The sequence below is a fragment of the Camponotus vicinus genome, unplaced genomic scaffold, assembly GCF_025532165.1.
Source record: "Camponotus vicinus isolate PSW18456_S1 unplaced genomic scaffold, iyCamVici1.0 SCAF_2, whole genome shotgun sequence".
In the NCBI taxonomy this organism is placed as follows: Eukaryota; Metazoa; Arthropoda; class Insecta; order Hymenoptera; family Formicidae; genus Camponotus; species Camponotus vicinus.
This window is the reverse complement of record NW_028141956.1, coordinates 23,306,292-23,329,916: the sequence shown is the minus strand read 5'-3', so window position 1 is coordinate 23,329,916 and position 23,625 is coordinate 23,306,292. Positions and strand designations below refer to the sequence as shown.

The 23,625-nt window shown below is 38.8% G+C and overlaps 1 protein-coding gene and 1 long non-coding RNA gene across 5 annotated transcripts in view; one reads left to right on the top strand and one right to left on the bottom strand.

The window, feature by feature from the left end:
- The window catches only part of LOC145967253 (uncharacterized), a 147,243-nt gene that overhangs the window by 4,108 nt on the left and 119,510 nt on the right, over window positions 1-23,625 (bottom strand). For both annotated transcript variants that reach the window (XR_014437322.1, XR_014437321.1), the window contains exon 7: window positions 3,121-3,212. This is a non-coding gene — a long non-coding RNA (uncharacterized LOC145967253). The remainder of the gene's footprint in view (window positions 1-3,120; window positions 3,213-23,625) is intronic.
- Window positions 1-23,625, top strand: part of Sp1 (transcription factor Sp8) — a 72,516-nt gene that overhangs the window by 18,866 nt on the left and 30,025 nt on the right. The window contains exon 1 of one of the 3 annotated variants that reach the window (XM_083091950.1): window positions 5,225-5,769. The exons of 1 other annotated variant lie outside the window; for it this stretch is intronic. In XM_083091950.1, coding sequence (XP_082948076.1) covers window positions 5,656-5,769 — 114 coding nt within the window. In that variant the 5' untranslated portion in view covers window positions 5,225-5,655. Of the gene's footprint in view, window positions 1-5,224; window positions 5,770-15,959; window positions 16,468-23,625 lie in introns of those variants that run through there. One more of the 3 variants, XM_083091951.1, reaches the window with a different exon arrangement.

Here is a 23,625-nt window from a genome sequence, read left to right as displayed (position 1 = left end):
CCGAAGTCGGAATCATCATGATTACCCCGCCCGCGTAACTCGTAATGCGGACCGAAACCACCCGAGCAACTGCCACCGTTGCGCCCTCAGCAGTACCCTCTTATTCTCGTCTCTTCCCCCTTTTCTCCCCCCCCCCCCAGCTCGATGTTATGCCGACGCTACCGATGTTCGCGCAGATTTCTATTATTAGGCCGACAGGAACTAACTAACCATTTCCAGCTTTCGTTCTGATTCACCGATCTAAAGTACCGACCCCAAGAGCCGATTAAGAGAAGACGTTAATAGGTATCATGGCGTTTTCTCTGATCAAGGGTAGAGCTTTCGTTTCAAGATGTAAAATGTAAAAGTGTATATACACTATGGGTTTTCTTCAGCGAAAGAAAACGCGAACACCCAACGTTTTCATTAGCTAGAGGCGCCAGAGTATCTATCAGCTAAGGATGGGGGATGCGCGATCCGCTCGAACCCTTTCGTCTCGTCGTTTCTGCGAAATTGTCTTGCGAGCGAGTCGATTAGTCGGTTTACAACGACGAGAGAGAAGCTCTTCCCGCCCTTGGGAATACGCGCGAGAGAGAGTTTTAATTGTAGACCACGGATGCAGGGAGGAGGGGGAGGGAGGGAGGCTATTATTCTTTCTCTCGTCGGTATAACGCCGCGCGCGATCCGCTCTTCTCTCCTAAGACACGGAGAACAGGGACGAGAGAAGGAGAGAGAGAAAGACGTAATAACAGACCGTCGGGCCCGTCTCCGTTGGAGAAGAAACGGCCATTCGTTCTTTTCGTCCGTCTGTCCGTCCATCCGTCTGGCAGTTTCATATCCAGGAGAACGCACGAGGTCTTGTTGGCCGACATAATTTTTCATCGTTCATCCCCTCTCGCATCTCGCCTCCCTTCCCCCTTGTCTTCCATCCTCCTGCTCTTCGCAACATCGCTCGCTTTTCTCCGCTTGTTTTATCCACCTTCGGCGTCGTTTATCATCCCTTAACGCGATCGACATTTATTCTCTTTTCGGGAAAGCTCGTTGGCGCCACCTGGCCTCGTGCCACGTGTATATCGATCAACCCTAAACTAACGCACTTTCCGCTTTCTTCCCCGGGATCCAACTGTCGCTCGTTGATCGATACGATTTTAGGAATGATGAAAAATGTTCATTTTCCACTTTTTAATTCAGAAGCTTATTTATTGTTTAATAAAAGACAAGTCTGTAAAATGAAGACTGTAATTTCTTGTACATCGTTTCGTGATAAAACGCTGTATTTTGAGAAAATTCATATTCAATTATAAGAGTTATTATAATGTACAGTTACGATGAGCTAATAAAAATTTTATTTTATTCAAAATTAAGTTTTTCAGTTATTAGAACTTTGAATTTTCTCCTTGAAAGGACTCTGTTGTAAAGATTAAGAGTGATAAAATATTCGTGATGAAATGTTGAATCATTAATATTGCAAAAAACTTGAAATTTTGAATTTTAATGAAATGTTGGGGAGGGATAGAGCTGTTATGATTCTCAATTTTTCAATTAATTTATAATTTTCCCGCAGTAAATCTAATATTTAATCACATAAATTTTAATCTTGACGATTAACAAGATTTTATTTAAAAAAGACACTGGAACTGAAATAATAGGATGATAAAATATTTGTGATGAAATGTTGAATCATTAATATTGCAAGAAACTTGAAATTTTGAATTTTAATGAAATGTTGGGGAGAGATAAAGCTGTTATGATTCTCAATTTTTCAATTAATTTATAATTTTCCCGCAGTAAATCTAATATTTAATCACATAAATTTTAATCTTGACGATTAACAAGATTTTATTAAAAAAAGACACTTTGGAACTGAAATAATAGGATGATAAAATATTTGTGATGAAATGTTGAATCATTAATATTGCAAGAAACTTGAAATTTTGAAATGTTGGGGAGGGATAAAGCTGTTATGATTCTCAATTTTTCAATTAATTTATAATTTTCCCGCAGTAAATTTAATATTTAATCACATAAATTTTAATCTTGACGATTAACAAGATTTTTATTAAAAAAAGACACTTTGGAACTGAAATAATAGGATGATAAAATATTTGTAATGAAATGTTGAATCATTAATATTGCAAGAAACTTGAAATTTTGAATTTTAATGAAATGTTGGGGAGGGATAAAGCTGTTATGATTCTCAACTTTTCAATTAATTTATAATTTTCCCGCAGTAAATCTAATATTTAATCACATAAATTTTAATCTTGACGATTAACAAGATTTTTATTAAAAAAAGACACTTTGGAACTGAAATAATAGGATGATAAAATATTTGTAATGAAATGTTGAATCATTAATATTGCAAGAAACTTGAAATTTTGAATTTTAATGAAATGTTGGGGAGGGATAAAGCTGTTATGATTCTCAACTTTTCAATTAATTTATAATTTTCCCGCAGTAAATCTAATATTTAATCACATAAATTTTAATCTTGACGATTAACAAGATTTTTATTAAAAAAAGACACTTTGGAACTGAAATAATAGGATGATAAAATATTTGTAATGAAATGTTGAATCATTAATATTGCAAGAAACTTGAAATTTTGAATTTTAATGAAATGTTAGGGAGGGATAGAGCTGTTATAAGTCTCAATTTTTCAATTAATTTATAATTTTCCCGCAGTAAATTTAATATTTAATCACATAAATTTTAATCTTGACGATTAACAAGATTTTATTAAAAAAAGACACTTTGGAACTGAAATAATACTCGACATAAAAAACCTACAGAGAATGATTTCGTAGATTAAAAAAAAAAGTTATTTTTCGATTAATTATAAATACTTTTTACGATCGAATGTTACTACTAATTTCGTACGAAATGAAAAGGATTAAAGTGCCGTCTTTTATGGAAAGAAATGATGGAAAACGATGGAGTACAGCGCCGTCTTTTCTGAAGAGAAATGATGGAACGCGCGCGCGGGGGTGGAAGGGGGATGCGCGACTGTCGGCGGCGCACCCTCGGTATTGCTGAAATAATCCTTTGAATTCTTTTTCTAGCGATTCAATAGAGATCACACGCGGTTCCCACTGTATCAAATTACAAACACCAGAGACAGATGGAAAAAGAATGAAATACCTCGAGTATTATGAGTCTGAAGGAGGGATCCATTGAAGCTGAAGGATTTCGCTCGTCGATCCTCTCGCAATCGCTTCTTTCCGACATCTTTCCTGTAACATAATGATAAATGTCGGCTATTAAGTCATTGTTACATGTGCACGAATGAATAACTCGCAAAGTTTATCGAGACACGCGATAGAATGCATGCGTGTTTCTAAGATCGAAAACAATTACATAAATGATTTTAGCAAATATTTGCTTAGTTATATCCACATATACAAGTCCAAATAATTTTTCCACAATTTTTTATCATTCGTAGTAATGATGAACGATTATCTTGTTTACATTATCGTACATATATAATATGATATTATAATATATTTTCTCGCGTATAGTGAATCGAATATGTTTCAGTAACTCGCTTATGTAAAAATTTCTGTAAAAATTTAAAAAGAGGAAAGGCGGAAATTGAAAAAAGGAAAATATTCATTTTCGATGATAAACGATTTCATGAACGATTTCGATTTATATCAGGTAACAAAGCTGCCGGAGATAAGAAATAACTGTGCGTCTTATGCCAACGTAAATGTACGTTTACATGAGCGACCGGTCAATCGTTATTATTAGCAATAATGCATCGGGTAACCATCCACGACTATAATTTCGTATTAACGATAATTATATCGTTCAAATTTATGTCTCGATGATACACTATCCTGTTATTTATGGTATCAATTTAACGCCTGAAGATTCGCGTGTGTGCGAATGTCTTAAGTTATTACGCCGGTGATATTTTATAGCCGATCTCTTTCCCGCCAGTATTTTTGCGGTATATTTGTTTACTCGAGCATTATTACTAGATTATCTCAACAAACAGTGTTATAGATTTTTATATTAGAGCGAAGGGTCTGCTTGTTTATCGCATACATTGTAAAAGTCGCTATCGTAAATGATATATCATTATCGCAATTCTAGTCAATAATATAAGTGGCCTTAAACAAAATTGCTAAATTATAGTAGCTAACAAAAATCGAAATTTAACAGAAATTTGACAAATACAAGCATAAAATTAATATTCAAAGACAAAGTAATATAAGATGAGGAGAATTGCCGATATTTGTTTAATTAGAATATATTAATTAAAATCGAATTCATCGTAATAATATCAATAGCCATCTGTGAAAGAAATTTCGCTGACGTGTCGAAGACTGCTCGGACACGGTATCATTTCCCATAGCTGAGGATTGCTATTAACTAGTGTAAAATCCAGAAACCTGTTCTTCAGCGTAACGACATATCCTAATATCTCGGACCTAGTCATTGTAATTCTCCCATCTTCCTTCTGTCTCTCTTTCTCTCTTCAACGTCCAGGCACGAGGTCCCCAAAGTCTTTTGCGTGACGCCGAGTATCTTTCCACCAAACGGAAGAGCAACGAGGAGAGAAAGCGAGTAAAGAGGAGGAGAAACGAACGGACAATGAGATCGCGCGAAGGGAAAGGGGATGCAGGTGGAGGAGACGACGGAGAGAGGGAGCGGGAAGAAGAAGAAGAAGAGGACAAGAAAGGAGGACGCGGAGGAACGAGAAGAGGCCGAAGAAGAGGAAGACGCAGCGGCGGACGAACCACGTGATCGTAGAGCGTTTTAATTGGTCGAAAGCGCGATCCGCGCCGCGATGGAGGGAGGACGAAGATAACCGTGGCGGGGGGGAAGGGGGGGGAGCGGGTCGAGGGGGATAACCCGACCTGACGAGGGAGGGGACGAGCGGGGCACTCTCGTTAGGGTTGCAATGTGGATTAGACGATCGCGAGGTCGTGGAGGATCGTTGCGAGGGCGGGCGCTGTTTCCGCCCCACCAGCAACACCTTTCAGGATGGAAACGTACTCGTGAGGGAACTCTTAGGAACGACCACTCGACGCACTCTCTCCTTGAGGCACGCGCACGCACGCACGGCCCACGCATACAGGCGCGTACATTGGGACAGAGAGGGGGAGGGGGCGGCGGGAGGAGAGAGAGAGAGAGCAGGAGAATCGAAGGAAGAAGAGAGAAAGGGAACGCGTTGATCCGGCTCGGCCTCCACGGCCGGGCCGCTCCTCTCCTACGTGTGGGGGACGAAAAAGCTCAGTTATAATTGTTGCACGCCGCGAGGTGCATCTCGGTTCCCTCCGATAATTGTTACCTCCTTCCGCGTGGAAGGCTGGCGGAATTCGCGAGCAAGAAATCCGCGTTTCGTCCGCGTCCTCGACCGACCTCGTTATCGACTGACCTCCTCCGCCTCCTGTTCGCGGTCGAGAACGGCAGCCGCGGAAATTACCGTGATTATCGGGGATATACGAGGACTCCGAAGGAATACTCCGGGCTGATTCTACGAGTCGATGCACCTTCCAACGTGTCATCGCGTGTATCTGGAAAGGATAACCGCCGCTCGTGATCGGATATCGATCGTCGAAGGAGCGGATCGAATCAAACGAAACCGAGGATAATCTTCGAGGATAATCCTCCGGGATCGCGGTCAATCTTCAGGAGGCGTGTCAGTTTGAGGGAAATTTATCGGAGATGAATTGCGCGTATCAATATTCGCATAACGGTCATCCGCAGAATGTGATGACGATCACGCCGACGGCGCCGCAACAGGGTCTGCATCCCGTACAGGAAGCGGAGTATCTCGAGGTAAGATGTCGAGATCTATTTAAAGAGACGTACATGTTTATTAAGGAGACGGTAATAAAGTTATATAGTTTAAAAGCGAAAACAAAATGAATAATCTCGACGACTGGTAATTTCTGCGAGTGGGGTTTGAATTCTGCGACGACACCCTTCGCAGTTTTCTTCCCCAATGATCCTGGGTGGTCCCTCCGTTAATTGTTCATCTCCCGATGTCTAGTATGAAGGAGGGACAACTAACGCGGCAACCAGCCATTTTCGATCAATTTGTTGGGGCTCGCGGAAAATTCAATTCGCCCGATTGCCAATCGGATCGTTCGATTGAATTTGTCGAAGATGAGAGCATGGATACCAGTATCCATCCTCAGTCCTCAGTCCTTGTGAGGAACGTCAGCCGACGTCTTTCAGTAATTTGATCCTCAGTCCTTGTGAGGAACGTCAGCCGACGTCCTTCAGTAATTTCCTTAAGGTCGCGAATTGTCATCCGATAAATTCTTCAAAAAGGACGAGTAAATATTAATCAAAAGTCGAGTCAAGTGCGAGAGGAAGACGACGGCATTGAGTTTACTTAAGCGAGGAAATAATAAATCGCGGGCGATTTAACTCGCGCGAAAAAAAAGTTCCGCTTTCGCGCGGCCGAGGCGACGAACGGGGGAAATCGCCGTGGAATCGACGAGGAAGATCGAAGAAGATGGAAAGAGAGACGTAGCTGGGGGATATTAATATAAGGGCTCGATACGTAATTATAGTGATTACCGTATTGCCGGGGGGCGGACGAGGGCGTCCCTCAGTTTGCACGTCATTTCGCGATCTCAACTTCCAGCCAGAACATGCGCGCGAATTTGTTGGCACAGGTCCTTGGCCAGGTTAATTGTTTCCCCCCCTTTTCGCACGCCGAACTTTCGCGCACCGCCACCTCTCCCCCTCTAGGAATACTTTCCTCATGTATTCCCGACACGTGCGCTTTGAGGGAAGAGGATGTTGGATGTTCCGTGACGCGTATCAAACCGCGACACTTGGCTCGCGGCGATCATCCTGCTCGGGATCGTTTTCTGACGCGGCATCCGACGAAACTGTGTCGATCGCCGATCGAAAATCGAAACAAACAGGATATTATATATCAAGAGCAAATATTTAATTAATATATAGATTGCATGATAAAAAAAATAGTTTTGCAACTATGGCGGTCATTTTCTAGGCGTGAAAAATTAAATGAGATAGATAAATGATTAGCAAGTACTGTGATATTGCTCATGTTTTACACTTGATCAATCTAAATGATAGAGATGGAATTCATATCTGAATTATTAGTGAAATTTAAAAAAAAGAGTTTTTATGAAGCTTTTTAATATTAAGGCTAATCGCATTTGTTATAAAGTTTGACAGAAAAATAGTTTTTCAAAAAATTCTACAGTTGTAATATGAAAACTCATATATTTACTCAATTTATTTATTTAATTATATTTATTATTATTCAAATAATTAATAATTAATAATTAACATATATATTTAGCAGTAATAAATTATTACATAAATTTGCCAGAAAGTATTAATAGAATTTGCTATAAATTCTATATGTTACAAATAATTCTAATATACACTGAAAAAAAAATTATAAATTTGACTAAATATTTTCAACTAAATATTATTTTTTTAATTGAAATATTTAAGTATCTAAATTAAATTTTATATCATGTTCGACTTAATATGTCGTATTTAATTTAAATATTGAAATATTTCAATTAAAAAAATTATAATTAGTTGAAAATATTTACTCAATGTATAGATATAAAAAATAGCGATAAATTTTTGTTGGCAATTAAAAATTTACCGATTAAAATTCTTTTCATTTCTTTGAGTGTAAATTGTAATTACTTTCATGGCACTGAAAATTTTCCTTCTTCCTGCAATCGATCGATCGCTATTTATACAGTAATAATTTGCTAAATCTGGAATATTATTCTCACATCAAACAAGGAAAAGTTTTTCAAACATCGCACCGAGACGACGGTACGCTTCGTGAGATAGTTAATCGTCATTACGGAACTCTTTCCTTTCGGTCGATTATTATCACTATTATCGTTAATTATAGCGCATGATCAACCTCTTGCCGTCGGCTGCCGTTCAAACGTTCTACATCTATATTATATTATGTATAACGCAGAAATTCTTTTATATAGAACCCTCCTCGCCGATAACTCATCTATATTACTTCTTCCCTGTCTGCGAGCCATTAAAGAATCATGATTTCCTTCGCGCCACAATCTCCCATGAATTACTCGTGCTTAAATGTCACACCTAATTTGCTTCAATTACGCAGACAAGAATGCTTGCCAGTTATTTATGCAAAGAATAAAAATTCCGAGGTATTTTATATACGTTCTTAAAACTGCAAGATTATTTTAATTAATAATAACTACAGTAAAATATTATAATTTGTATTATATTATAGTAATATTATTAATAATAATATTTTTTAATCATAGCGTGCATGTATTCTACATATTTTTTCACACTATACTATTTTCACATACTATGTAAAAAAAAAAACTAGAAATTAATTCGCTGAAAATGATTTACTCAGATTAGATGAGCGGAATATGTGGTTCGAGTCTTATTTTGCTCAAACTGGTGTAGCTAAATTTACGCAGATCAATATGAGCCACAGCATCCGGTAACTCGTTCAACACTATGATCTTCTTATCCACATCTAATGTACTCGGAATTCGCTACGAATAGAAGGGAATAGCATCGAGGGCAGCGGGATAAAATAAATCGAGGGAGGATATTTATTTCGATCGCTTGTCCCTCCCGAAATAGGGTGCGCCTTATTTGCGTCGTTCCACCGAAATCGCGGAAAAGAGCGACGAAGGCGTGAATTACGAAGAAGGCGCGAGGAGAAAGGGGGATCTTTTCGTCTTCTCTTCCCCGTGAAACACCCCATAAATCTGACCGGGCTGACTGGCGGTCGGGCGTCTCTCTATCCCGAAGCACGATGTAGACAGAATCTCGACTTACGCCCCGGCATCGACCGCGGCAGCGAGTCCGTAAATCAGTCCGCGGACGAGTTTCCCCCCCGTCTTGTCGGTTTCGCGGCGAAACATGCTACGCGGCCTTAAAAGCCTCTCTGGCGTCTTCGCGAAACTTGTACTATTGCGAATTGCAACGGTGGAAAGTTGAACGACGATTCTCGTAACATTTGTTCTATACATGCTGCGAGGATAATTTGAAATTTATAAACGAAGAATTCATATTTTTTGATATCTACTCAAATTTTGTAAAAATTTTCCCTGAAGTATTTTTGTTCAAAATTTCAAATAAAAAGGATTTTTATTGCAACTTTTTAAAATAAATTTTCTTTATTATATGTTATCTGTCTTTTATTCATATAAAGGAAAAACATATATTCCCTGAAAATTCCTGAATTTTTGACAGGAATTTTTGTTCAAAATTTCATATAAAGAGGATTTTTATTGCAATTTTTTAAAATAATTTTTTTTATTTTATACGTTATTTGTTTTTTTACTCATATAAAGGAAAAATACAAATTTTCTCTGAAAATCCCCGAATTTTCGACAAGTATTTATGTTCAAAATTTCATATAAAGAGGATTTTTATTGCAATTTGCAAAAATAAATTTTTTTTATTTTATATGATTTGTTTTTTTACTCATATAAAGGAAAAATACAAATTTTCTCTGAAAATCCCCGAATTTTCGACAAGTATTTTTGTTCAAAATTCCAAATAAAGAGGATTTTTATTGCAATTTGCAAAAATAAATTTTTTTTATTATATACGTTGTTTGTTTTTTTACTCATATAAGGGGAAAATACAGATATTCTCTGAAAATCTCCGAATTTTCGACAGGTATTTTTGTTCAAAATTCCAAATAAAGAGGCTTTCTATTGCAATTTTCAAAAATAAATTTTTGTTATTGTGTGCATTGTCTGTTTTTATTCAGATAAAATACATAGAGTTTCAAATGCAGATTTGTAAATATACTGATTAGTTTTCGTAAGATAAACATTGCATAATATTTTTTTTTTATCATTAAAAATTGCAATAAAAAATATCTACTATACATTAAAAATTTATTAAGACATTGAATATAAATAGATATATATTCATAATATATTTTAATATAATTTTCACATAATTCACAACTTGGTTTATCGGCAAATTGCCAACTGTTTATGAATATAAGAGCAAAATTACCGAAAAGAAATGTCATTAAAATTAAATTTTTAAAATTCACAATTTCATAAAAATTAATTTTTTAAAATCTAAAAAAATTTCACAGAAATTCCCTGATTTTTCTAGATACAAAATAAATCTCTAAGAATTCCAGGTTTTCCGTATTTTTCTAGAAAGAGTGTTTTTCTAGACTCCCTTATAGAAATACCGATATGTCGACACATCGATAAAAGATCGTCTCTCACGTCCTTCGGCCCGGTTTCGGCAAAGGCTTAACACACCGTTAGCAGATAGTAGACAAGATCTGGCTTCAACTTGCTGAGGTGAATCTTCATTTTCGACGCTGCCAGCCGTGCCACGCACGACGGAGCTGGTTCCTTGGTAATTATTAGTCCATCAGCATCTCCCGATGGCCACATGGCCGTGTGAGAGAGAGCCCGAGAGCCGAGAGCGCTGGTCCCAGCGCGGACCATCTTCGCTACGCGAGGCCGCCCTGTCATTATCCGCCCCCGTGAGGCCCCTAGGCCCCATTTCCCTTTCAACCCCATGGCCCGTCTCTGCCAATCAACGATCCATCATCGAGAGACCCGGCGTAGGCCGGCTATAGGTCGATCCATCGCGCCGATCATCGAGGACGCGTCACGATCGGTAGTCGATCGGCGCTAATCAATTTTTTTCGACAACGCGGAATATCCATACATTAGTGTCGGATTAAGCCGGGATATTTCGTCCGCCGTTAATATTCCGGACCAACGATTCATCCTGGGGAACGTGCTACGTGCTCGGGATTCACGTCAAGTTTCCGGCCGCGATAAATTCAAAGAAACGCTCTCGTGCGAGAATCTGAAAACGGGGGAAACTCGATAGCTACTAGGCACACACGACTGCCCCTCTCGGCCCCAACACGCCATTTGTCCTTGCCGCGAGCGTTAACGCCCGTCTTTGGTTCGGTTCATTGTAAAACATCCCTTTTCGCACCCTCTTTCCCTCTTGCCTCCCTGGCCCGCTCCTCCATCCTCCCTTCCCAACCCCGCGATACGCAAGGGCGTGGGCGGGTCGCACCTTTTGTACGCCGGTGGCACGCGATGTACGCATAATCGCCGCCAGGACTCGTGGCCGATAACGCGGTCCCTTCTCGTTCCGCGAACCTATTCCTATTTCTCACCTCTCTACTGAGTCTCATCAGTCTATCGATTATCCTGGACGCGTCTATCTCGGGGGTACCATCTAACGTAAATACTATCCGGGCGATGCGATGATAACGAAATCACGCTGACCAGATGGTGGTTACTTTATAATGGGCGATACATCAACGAAAATTGTCAAGAACATGACAGAAGTGTGCGCATTAATGTTATTATATATACATCATTTGTATCTATCTTATTTGAGCGGTTTAAAAAAATTGGAGCAGATGTGTTATTTAAATTGAACGATATATTATAATTAACGCGCGAAAAGAATTTTATTAATCGGGTCAAAAATCTTACTTTATGGACTCAAATTTGTGAAATGTTTCATCCCCAATTAGACAATCCAGTATCAATGTTTCTGTCATTAAAGAGCAGATGCTTATAATAATAATTAGATAAAACTTTATAATAGAAAAAATATTTCTATTCTTATTATGACTTTAAAATTCTTATAATAATTTTACGAGCGACATTTTAATTTGATTACAAAAGTTTATGACTCGAATAAAAATAATAATTTAAAATACATGTCAAGTATACTTAATGAATAAAATTGTAAATGTTTTCTCATTCAAAAAAAAATTTGAGATTTGGTATTTTTTAAATTCTATAATAATCCCCCCCCCCCCTAAGTGGTTTTATTATATTAAATTACAAGTATAATCTAGTTGTATTCTCTTTTTTTTTTATTCATGCTCCAAAAAAATTAAAAACAAACTGGGTCAGCTACGTCAAAAGTTAATAAATCTATTAAATTTCGAAATTTAAAAATTTGATATTGTAAGGCACTTTCAGTCTTTTCTTCTAAGATAATCTTATAAAATTAATAATAACATTTATGAGTTAAAATAAAGGTTTTTGCCCTGTAGATTTAAAATTTTTATTTTTATATACATTTTTATATACACACTTTTTTATCACACACACTCTCTCTATAAACAAGTTTGTTCGATAAAAGATGACATTTACGACTTTGCGATTAAATTATATCGCATTTTAAAGTGCTTTGTGTCATGTCAAATTCATGCATCTCGAAACGTACACGTAGACTTATCAACTTTTGACATCCAGCTGATCCGTCCAGGTCGACCTTAAGTGCCCGCTATTGAGCGGCCCCCTTTGCCTGTACTTCCATTCTCTTCCGGCAAACTCTGCGTGACATGTCACCAAGCTCTATTCGAGAGTTATCGCGTCTAAATTGCCCGGGAATCTCGATCGGGACTAGAGCGATCGTTCGCCCGTTGCCCGCTCGGCTCCGGCCGAGAATGGTTATGAATGGACCACAATTAGCCGGTCTCCTCGCCGTAGTGGCGCCGTACCACGCCACGGACTTCTTCCATTATGGAAAATTAGGTCCTAATGCGACCTCGACCCGTCGCTCGCGTCTCCACCGTAGCCATTGGCGTAGGAAGGAAGGTGAAACGGAAGACACTTGCACGTTTGCAGCGAAAAGCTCTCTTTCGGGATACGCGCGTATCTCTCAGATACTCGAGGAAATTTAAATTTCACGACTTACATAAACGAACTCTCGGCGGGTCTTTTTTAGTGGCAAAATTAAATTATCGTACGTTTGATCTTCCGCGTTAAATTTTTAAGACAAGTCCGGCTACAAATTATGCCAATTATAAAATTCTTAGCAACCGGTTGCTAATTTCTTACGATGCGGTTTTATGGGCACGATTTAATCACAATCACGACGCGCCGCTATAAAGCGGCTCGTATTATTTGCTACGTGACGCCAAGAGAAAGTATGGTAGCCTAATGACAATTGTCGCTTTAATTCTCTTGGATTATTGATGACAAAATGTATCTCTAGTATAAAAAATATAATCAACGCAGTTAATTACGGAACCAAGATGCGTAAACATGTACCTGATAGTAATTATACACATGTTATACTTTCATTATATCTCATATAAAAATTATCGCGAGTGTTTCTCATAAAGCATCCCGCTCTTTAACATCATTATATCCTTATAACATAAACATCGTATATCTAAATGATGGATCACTTTTTTAGAATTCTTAAAACAAAACAATATATGATAAATAACTTTATAATAAAATAAATAAATAATTTTATAATAAAAATACTACTCTTTCTCTGATAAAGTTTTTCTAAATGTAAAATAAAATTTTATTTTTACCGTTTGTTTACTCAAAAATTAAAACGGCCTTATTTGCCATTAAATACGCCATTGATTGTGAGAAAATGTTTCTTCAACCATGTTTCGCTTTACGAGGCTTTACGAGAAGTCGATATATGTATTTAACATTTGAAATTCAAACCGCGCGATTAAAATCGCATTAGGTTCTTTCGCGTTTTCGCGGTCCTCCTTAGGTAACTCCTTACGTTACGATTTTAATAGGTGCCCGTACAGCTGCACTCGGGCTTATAACGTCTCCCTGGTTATAAGTCATTTCGCAAAAAAAAGCATGAATAACTTGGACTCATTATTACCTATTTTTTTTATATATATTACACGTGTTCGATAAAACTATAATTCACGTAGATTGGCATGATAGGTATCACTATTAGACCATGATCATTTTGATTTGCACAATTTACGATGTGAAAAATGCACGCAAATATTTAATTCAACTATATATCAGATACGATCTAATATTGCGTTGGTAAATGCGCTTGCTAATACAAATATAAATACTGGAATATTTTTCGAAATAGAATTACCACGATTCGATCGTCAATTTAAAATTATCATATTAAATAATTCAATATTATTATTATTGATAAAATCTATTGCTATTGCGGTGCGTGAACAGATAATAATATCAATTTATCTACCCATAACTGTTGTAATGCATAGCAAGAAATAGCGTGAGTTTGAAATGTATTTGCAAAAATTATGTTGTACGAATTATATAAAATTATGTTGTAACGCGTGAATGCACACGAAACGAGTCGATGCCGGGATACATTAAATGTGATGGAATGAGATAAACAAAATAAATTAGAAAACAGCTTATATCACTTGTGATGAAAAAAAGATAACAACCTAATGATGATACACAATTATATATTTTTGAATATAATTACGTCTATATACGATATAAATTCGATTTGTAGAAACGCAAACGAAAAAATAAAAATATATGCAACGAGATATAATATATATTAAATAATTGTGATAAATTTAAGAAGTTTACGTTGCTAATTACATTAAATAAAAAAATTGTATATCATATATATCGACGATTATATATTTAAAATCGCAAGTTAATAGCTTGAATCAAATGGAAATAATCGAAATCAAAATCTACTTATTACGGATCTAAATCTGAAGCAAGGGAAAATTTATATCGAATTTTTTCAATGTAATATATGTAAATTTGCACATTTAACTAAGTAATTTATTGTGAAATGTCAATATAATTACTCACGAAATTTATTAAATTTTTTTATAAATTTCATTAAAATTTTCATATATATTTGTAATAGAACAAAAAAGAAGAAACAAAAGATTGCATTTGTATAAGGAAATGTTTATAATTTGCAAATAACTAAGAGAATGATTTATTTATGAAATAATATAGGTCTCTAAGTAATAATTTTGTGAAATTTTTAAAACATTTTTCATCTATGAATTTCGTGAATTATACTATATATCTCAATTTAACTTCACTGCAATATATAACAATAAGTTATAATCTCAAATAACATACATTTTTTCTTTGCGCCTAAATACATACGTATTTGTAACGAAGATTACGTTTGTGAAAATATATAGAATCATATGTAATTTGAACGGTATACGGACGTACATAAGATGCAAAATTATATGGAATTACAATCAAAGTATACATATATATTCTAAATCACAGTTGAAGAAAAAAAAACCTTTTCTTTCTCGCTAGCTTTCGCTGTAAAATTCAATCCTCGCGTATCTCGCTTTATTTACATCAGCGACAGAAATAAACTCCATTAAGAGCACGATCGGCGGGAAAGGCGGCGGTACGAAACAATTTGCATGTAATTTCCTGAACGCGCGACGCATTAAAAATAATCCCCAGCGAGCAAATAGCAAGCCTGCAACATTTAAAAAGCGATTACTACGGGACGTAGTAAAAGTCGTCGAACGGTATTGCGTAAGCGTTTAAAACGCGTCTCCCTTTAATACACCCAAGAATGTCTTCGTCCATCCTTTTCACCCTCATACCCGCAACACGCACACTCGACGTTGGCACGTATGTGTCTCATGCGAACGGGCCCAGAATTTTCACGCCACCTTCGAGCCTACGTCTCTACGGAGTCGTATCGGTATTTAAATAACGACGGCGCGTGGTATGTATACCGTTATGTCAAACTGCGGGCTCGCGCACCGATACGACTCCGGGTCACGTAAAAGGGAAGAGGAAGGGGAAGGAAGCGCGAGGGTAAACGACGAAGGTGGAAGAGAGGAGGCCGACCGTGGAGAACCCCTTCTATACGTCGAGAGGATACCGCCAAAGTCACCGTCGCGCGTGCCCCTTCCAGCGACGACGACAGCAACCGCAACGACGACAACGACGAGGACGACAGACGACGAGCTGCGCGCGCATCCCACGACTGAGTTATCCAAGTGGAGGGGGGGAGGGGCCTCGCGGAGGGGATCGCCAACGCGACAGAGAGCTGGTCGAGGAAGCTCGGTCCGATGGAACCGAGAGACCGCGGCATCGGAGAGGGAATCTCGCGAGGAGATCGCCGAAAGGGAGGGGAGCGGGAGGGGGGAGCGGGAGGTGGTATAAATAAAGTCGAGGAAACTGGGGTACGGCACGTAGGCGGTGATGGGCGGCGACGGATTCCTACGGGGAGCCCGCCCCGACAGACCCGGCCCCTTTTTTGCCCGGGGGCTGCCAAGTCCTGGGACGCGGCGCTGTTTCCCTACCACGCATATCCCCGTCTGGTCGAGACCAAGTCGTTCGACCGGTCGGCAGTCTGTCACGGGGCGAAGAACGGGAACCACACACACGGCGATAAAGCCCGGGCGCCTTTACCACGGGAGATCTTTTTTTTAACCCGAGCGACGGAGGGACCTCCGACGATCGACGTCGGAGTAACGTCACCGGATCGTTCGCGATCACCTCGAGTGTAGTGCGCGAGAAACTAGAGAGGACCGAGAAAGAGAGAGACAAGCAAGGACTTTAATTCCGTGTGACGTTTTGAGGCCGCGGTGTGCGAATTCCCGCGGGTCACCCCCGGGGCTGCGACACCCTTCAAGTCGACGTCGAGATGCTGACCGACATGACACCGGCAGCGGCTGGTCAACTCTATCCCCAGCTACAGTCTATCGCGAAGTCGCCGGTACACGGTCACGTGGTGAGTCTTCGTTTACTTATTTTTGTTTCCTCAACATCAGCATCCGTCTTCTTCTTTCTGTCGATGTCCTGAGATGTCGCGGCTCACCATCCGACAATCCGACAATCCACTACTGTCGTGTAAACTTACACAATCCGACAATTCACTACTGTCGTGTAAACTTACGCTGACGTGTAAACTTCAGCACGTGTGACGAGTTTACATCTACCGTCGCCGCGTGACTCGCGCGAAAAGGAGGCCTTTGACACGTCGGTGAAAGGGACCCCCGTCGCGGTGGATTAATTTCTCGGTCGAGTTAGAACGACAATTATCCTTTCGGAGCGAGGCCGGTCTCTCGAGTTTCATCTAGACGCCCCCGTTAATCCCGGATAGAGATCTTAATCCTGGCAGGTAGGAGCAACGTATCGACGACGTCGAGAACCTCGCTACCGTCGGATTCTCGACACCTTCGATAAGATCGCCGAGATTCTTACAAAGGTGTCCTGACGACCATTTTGGACGCCGACATTTTAAACGCCAGGATAAATGTCATTCTTCATCTCCGACATCGATTTCGTCCTTAAACGTCTCGCACGTCACGAAGGAGATTGTTTAAATTGAGTTTGATGTCGACAAAAAATTATTAATAAACGTTGCATGTAACTTAAAGTGAATATGCACAACAGCTGTATATATTAAATAAATTACTTTGCCATTATTATCAACAATTTGATCATTCGCATGCGCGAGTAAGAAAAATAATTTATTTAATATATAATTATACGTGTTGATATTTTTTCTCTATTCGTGCACTATATGATTACAAGTGATAGATGAGAGGATTGATTAATGTCTGTAGTACACGATATTTAATTATTTATACGATGTAATAATTATTTATGATCTAATGTATTAGATATAACGATACAGCTATCTGAGCTAATAAACCCAAGAATTATTCGTCTCTATATGAATTTAATAGTAGGACACGAGGACTAATCGCAATCATAATATTAATCATTATTTCATAAATTAATATGGACTAATCTTCAATTATAAGCAATTATTTATTAAAAATTCATCAGATAATTTCTTGATGACGGAATCAAATTTATTTATGCAATCAATTTTAACGCTATAATATAGACTGCCTTAATTAACTGCATTATTTAATACTTTAATCAGATACATGTGTTTTATTCAATTTATTTATTGCTATAAATTTCAACTATTTTATCTAACAATTAAAGTTTGATAACATAAAAAAGTAAAAGTAGAAATATTTTGAAAATATCAAGCATTCGTGAATAGCTTTGTATTTTATTTATGTAAGCGCGAAATAACTTTGACGTATACTTTATGAATTTATAATTAATATTAAAAAGTGCCAACAAGTGAGATTTATTATCGCGATTGGAAAAGTTTTGCGACATACGTGAATACCTTATAAAGGTTAAAGCGTCTTTTATACACTTGAAAAACATACTTAAATGGAAAAAAGAATAGTAAAATTTTAATCGTCATTAATCAGCGTGAATCTTCAATCTTACAAATAAAGGAAATCTCGATTTATGACAGCGAACTAGATGGATCTCTCACATGTCAAGCCAATTCGGCAACTCGGTTTTTTATCGGACTACTTTACAGATCAGACTCGAAGAATATCGGAGATAATCTGACAATGATAAGCTCTCGATGTATCCTTCGGCTTTTGCGAGCGTAGCCGGGCAACACATGTTCGCTTCTCGAAGCTCTTTATTTTATGACTCGGCAGGAAGGACGACGGCGAGCCCCGCGAGATGATTTACGAGTCGACGTAAAAAAGTAATTAAATCCCTGCCGTCAAAAAGGAAGGCGCGCGCGCGCGCGCGCGAGTATTAATTAAGTCAGGCGGAAAGTCCCCTTCCCGCGCGTCGCCTCTCGAATATTAATGTCGGCGAAAAGTCGCGTATCCGTCCGTGGACACTTCGCGGGATCGTTCTCGACAACGTCCTTTGGGCCGACCCGGCTTCCGGTCCGGTCTTTTTGCGGCCTCTCGTTACTCGAGGCTGACTCGCTGTTTGTTTCTCTCCGCTCGCGCCAACCTGTTTCGCGTGATTCTCATTCAGATCTCTTCGTGTCGCGAGTGGCTTTTGCATCGCGTGAGATTATTATTCATAGGCGATGTCGTCGATCCAATTCAGAGATCAGGGATTCAGGGAGACGTTCACGTTGCCGGAGAAAAAGAAGCTGAATCGCGGAAGATCGAGTAAATCTATTCCAGGAGATTATTCTCCCTTTCTCGAAATAAATAGCATACAGGGTGTTCCGGGAAAACCGATAAACTTCTATATTCTAAGTTCAATCTAAGCAAGAAAGTTTATGTACACTATAGATGAAATCGGTCAAGCATGAAGTTATCGGTTATTGAGTATGAAGAATTTATTCTCTCGAAACACCCTGTATATCGAGCATTGGAGATACATTTTTCAGTTACTAGGTAATACGCGAACTCGTGAAGGCACTTTTAGAGTTTTTCCAATGTTCGTCCCAAGCAAGGAGAACGTGTGACGTGACTGGGGTTTCGTCGAAATAAATCGAGAGATGTCCCGTTTTCCAAACTTCTTTCGCCCCGGTGTCGAGCCACTCGATCCGAATGTATCGAGTGTCCCTCGTACAATGGTCCTTGCGCAAGGTTCTCAGGGCTCAAAAGGACTGCTCCTACCTGTGTATCCGAGGAGCCAATTATTTGTCCGATCTCTTTTGTGCGCCGGTGGAATCCACTTGACAGGATGCGTGGGATGGAAACGCGATGCCTACTTCCTCTCGTCACCCGATCCCGCCAATAAGAAGATACTCGCGTCCACGTAAGGGTCTCGTCTCTTTGTTTCTTTCTCTCGCCCCGTTTCTTATATCGTCAATGGGGATCGCCCTTAAAGGACCGTCGAACTCCTTGACGATGCCTCTTCCTGAATGGGACGCGATATCTCCGAGTTGCGATTAATACGCTCGACTTGAGATATAGAGGCAAATTTACTTGTCGTTTACACGCATATGTACATTCTTAGTTTCCAAGATTCTTAGATTCAACGAGGATGTCATCAACAATCTTCCCTAGTTTCCAAGTATGATGTATGGTTCGTTCGTAAACTTTCCGAGCGCGGTGTGTTCGAAAATGTGACGTCACTCTTACTCTCTAGAGAACCTAACCTAAAATTTCGATTAATTTTTCACAAAATCGGCAGTGATAAATTTATTCGCGCGCGATAACCATCGGGGAAAAAGAGAGAAGAAAATACCTCAAGTATTTATTTATAAGAGAGTATAAAGATACGTTATCTTCTTACTGCTCCAATGTCATGCATTAATAAACGTGGCACACGCAAAACGGCACCGTCGCTCTCTCGTCACGCGTTCAAGCTATACATAAAACTACCTACAAACTTCAAGGGAGAGAGTTTTCTTCGCAAAGTTATACGTCGGCACGCTACGCTGAAAAGACGCGAATCCGCGGGAAACCGGCAAACGTGTCACGCTACGAGCCACTCGTCGCGATGCAGAGGCAGCCGTTTTTCCCAGCGATCGATTCCGGCGTGTCATTAACAATTAATGCTTCGATCGACGAAGTCCGGGATATGCCTGGAGCCGGTGTTATTAATTCACGAACGACTCCGCCGCGCCCCGTCGCCTTCGTCGTTGACATAATATCTCTGTTTTTCGCGCAGCGGGCCACTTCCGCTTCAATCTCGTGCACGTGTAAAAAGATCCTTATTTAAATTATATATTTTATGTATATTATACGCCGTCTATTATACGCTAAGGACGCGGTTGACACGAGAGCGCGCACGTCCTCGAGCTCTTTATGCGATTCTACTCGTGTCCGTCAATAGCGAGCGTAGTTGACACCTGTCAATATTTTGCACGACATCGTTCGCGTCGCGATCTCGAGTACCCTCCGTTTTTCTCCCGGCTTCCACGTCGGTAATCCGATAATCCGATTCGTCTGGTAAAGGTGTCCCTTTAAGCGACGTCCCGTTGACATTTTCGAGAGCGACAATGGACTGCGAACGGCCGCGGCCGAGTGCCCAGGGTTCGTCGCAGAAAAATTCATCCCCCGTCATGCCGGGAGCGGAGGGATCGCGGGGCTTTTTACGTGACCTAAGAGGATTTACCTGAAGCACCGGATGCCACACGAGGATGTCGTCCTAATTTGTGCTATTTAAGAGCGAAAGAGGGAGGGAGAGAGGAGCACCATTTCCTTAAACGACCGCAACGTCTGCTCTTGCGAAACACGCGATGCACCGCCGCTTCTCATTGAGTCCTCACCAAGTCCTTCTGTACTATATATCTTAAGGACGACCGCGAGCGTCCGGACTTTGATTTACATTCCGCAAAATAGGTATCCTTCCATAGAATAGGTATCTTTGGTTAGAATAGGTATCTTTGGTTCCAAAGAGAGAGAAAGAGAAAAAAGAAAGAGAGAATTTAGTAGATTTATGCGTAAAGTTGTATAAGAATCAAGAGAAGATGACTCATAAAAATATTATATTGAAAATTTTTGAAAATTTTCGAAAACAAATTATCTTGTGCAGCTACAATATTTGTGTAAAATTTTGTATTGTTTATTTTATTAATTGTTAATATAAATGCTTGTATTTATTACATAAAATTGTTTAAGTTTGTATACGATATAGTGATTTTTCTCGTCTAATTTACATATTTTAATTCTTTAAAAAAACTAATAAATTAAAAATAATTAAAAATCTTGTCTTGAAAAATTCTATTAACGATGATCCTTTCTCCCAAACCATTTTTACAAAATAAAATCTGACGCGTGCGTTTCTGTAAACTGGAAACTTTAACGGCTCCTTTAGAGCGATATTGAGTAAAGTTTTATCCGCGGAAAATCGCTCTCGTGCGATGAATACCGGTAGTCGCTCTCGTCGCTTCTCTGCAAGTCTCCCCTCTGTCACGCCCAACGTGACGGAACCGTACCCTAATGAATTATTTTCGAGCACATCGCAACTCGCGACGTGTAAACACCCTTTCGAAAGCTCGCTCAGCTCGTACAGCACGTTCGGCTCGACGTCGTGTTGCACGGGGTCCGAGAGACTGGCAGATGTGCACGGGGAGACAACATGGCCGCCGGGTGGCGGTCTGTGAAAAGTCGTCTTTAGGAAACCGTTATTACGTATGATCGATTGATTTCGGTATCGTTTAAGCGTCGACGTGGACGTCGCGCCGAACGCGCGGTCGCCCCTTTTTCTCCGGAAAAAAGAGCGATGCACCCGGCTATAATTTGCGTACGGCCAATGGATTCGCGTCAAAAACTTGTGTGCATAAATGTATTATAAATCGAACGATTATAATATCGAAGTGATTGTAGATTCGACGTGTATTCGAGAAAATTACTTCGGCAAATAAATGCCGCGATAGGGTGATAATTTTTTCATGTGGATATTGCACGTTCGTGAAATGCAAACGAACATAAAAACAGCTGCAATTTTAAAAAAGAGAAAAAGAAGGTATAAGGTATATTATTTGTTACATAATTTCAGGGTGCCTACTCTCTGGAAAAATATGGGGAATCTGGAATTATTAGAGACTTTTCTTTTGTCGAGGAATTTAAAAAAAATTCTCTCTTTAATAATTTTGCTCTTATATTATAAATAGCTAGCAAACCAAACGAATCATGTATTATTACAGAAAATTGCACCAAAAAGTCTTTAATTAATTGAAAATTTAAATAAAAATACTTGAAAAATCGGAGAATTTATTCATAAGATTCGAGCAAACATCCTGAATTCTGACAATGTCGCTCATCCTGAAAGCGTCAAAACACGGAAAACGTAAAGTTTACATCGAAAAAAAAGCCGGGGGTCAGAAAATGTCGTCCGAAGGTGTAATCGAGCCTAAAACACCGAGAGGAACATACGATAGATGAGGTCCCTCGACTCAGATTGGGGCACCTCGCTTATATATTTCAGAGAGACATAAATTGCGTGCGAAATTGCAGGCTAGAAGATATTACACGGGCCGATATATTTATCGCTTTTTCAAAGTCCGTCTATGTACGGGTGATTTATGCGTTTCAACGTATTAGAACCTCGTGTGAGCCTTTCGCGAAACCGGTCGCGGAACACGATACTCGCCATTACCCTTCATCTTTGCTTTCCCGGCTTCGATTAACAGCGCCGTATCTGCAAAGTGAATCGATTTAAAAAACGCCGCGGAAGTTAATCTTCGATCGATGGTTACGTTATTGATCGAAACCTTGTACGCGTTTCTCATATCAGGGAATATTTTTTCTTTTAATTTTATTTCAGAAAAACTGAACACTATCGCGTGAGTATTTTGGACAAGATCACGATATGACAAAAATATCTATTACATGACAGATTGAGTGTCACGAGTTTAATATCAATATTAGATCGAAATGTAAATTATGAAAATGTGACAGTGTGTTTTTCTATAAGAAAATACTAGAGAGCCACTCTATCGTTATCGATAAACCATGTAATATAAAATCCATTCGTATATTTTATTATATCCATGCACAAAGTCAGTAGCAGACTTGTGTAAAGTCTAAACAATCTTTTTCTTATGTCTGAAATTTTTATAAAATTTAATAATAGCATGTATGAAATTGATATTTCTTATATGATTTTCTCTCGTTTAATTTACAGATATATATATTTTAGATTTTTTTAAAATTAATAATCTTGACGAGACTATTTTTTATTTACTATTTATTACTTAATAAATTATTTATTATTTATTATTTAATAAGTAATTTAAATTAAATTTATTAATTATTTATTAGTAATTTTTAGTAAGTTTATAAGTTATTTAATAAGTAATTTATTGTGCGTTTATTATAAATTACACTCGTCAACAAAATTATCGCGTAAGTAATTTCATTTCAAATTTTCGCATAACTTCAAATAAGTATAACTCTGTCAAAAATGGTCGTATTTGAAAAAATTTTTTTTTTCATTCTCATTAAAGCCTCTATTTTAAAAATCATTTGTTATATTTAAAACTTATCCTCTCCTCCTCTTGTCATCTCCTTAAGTAAGGACATATTTTGTCTCCAAAAAATTGCATAATTTGACGCATTCCACGGGGTGGAATAAATTCTTTTCGCATTTCATGATAATTATCGTAAAATATGGACTTTTATGTGTGAATTAAAAAAAA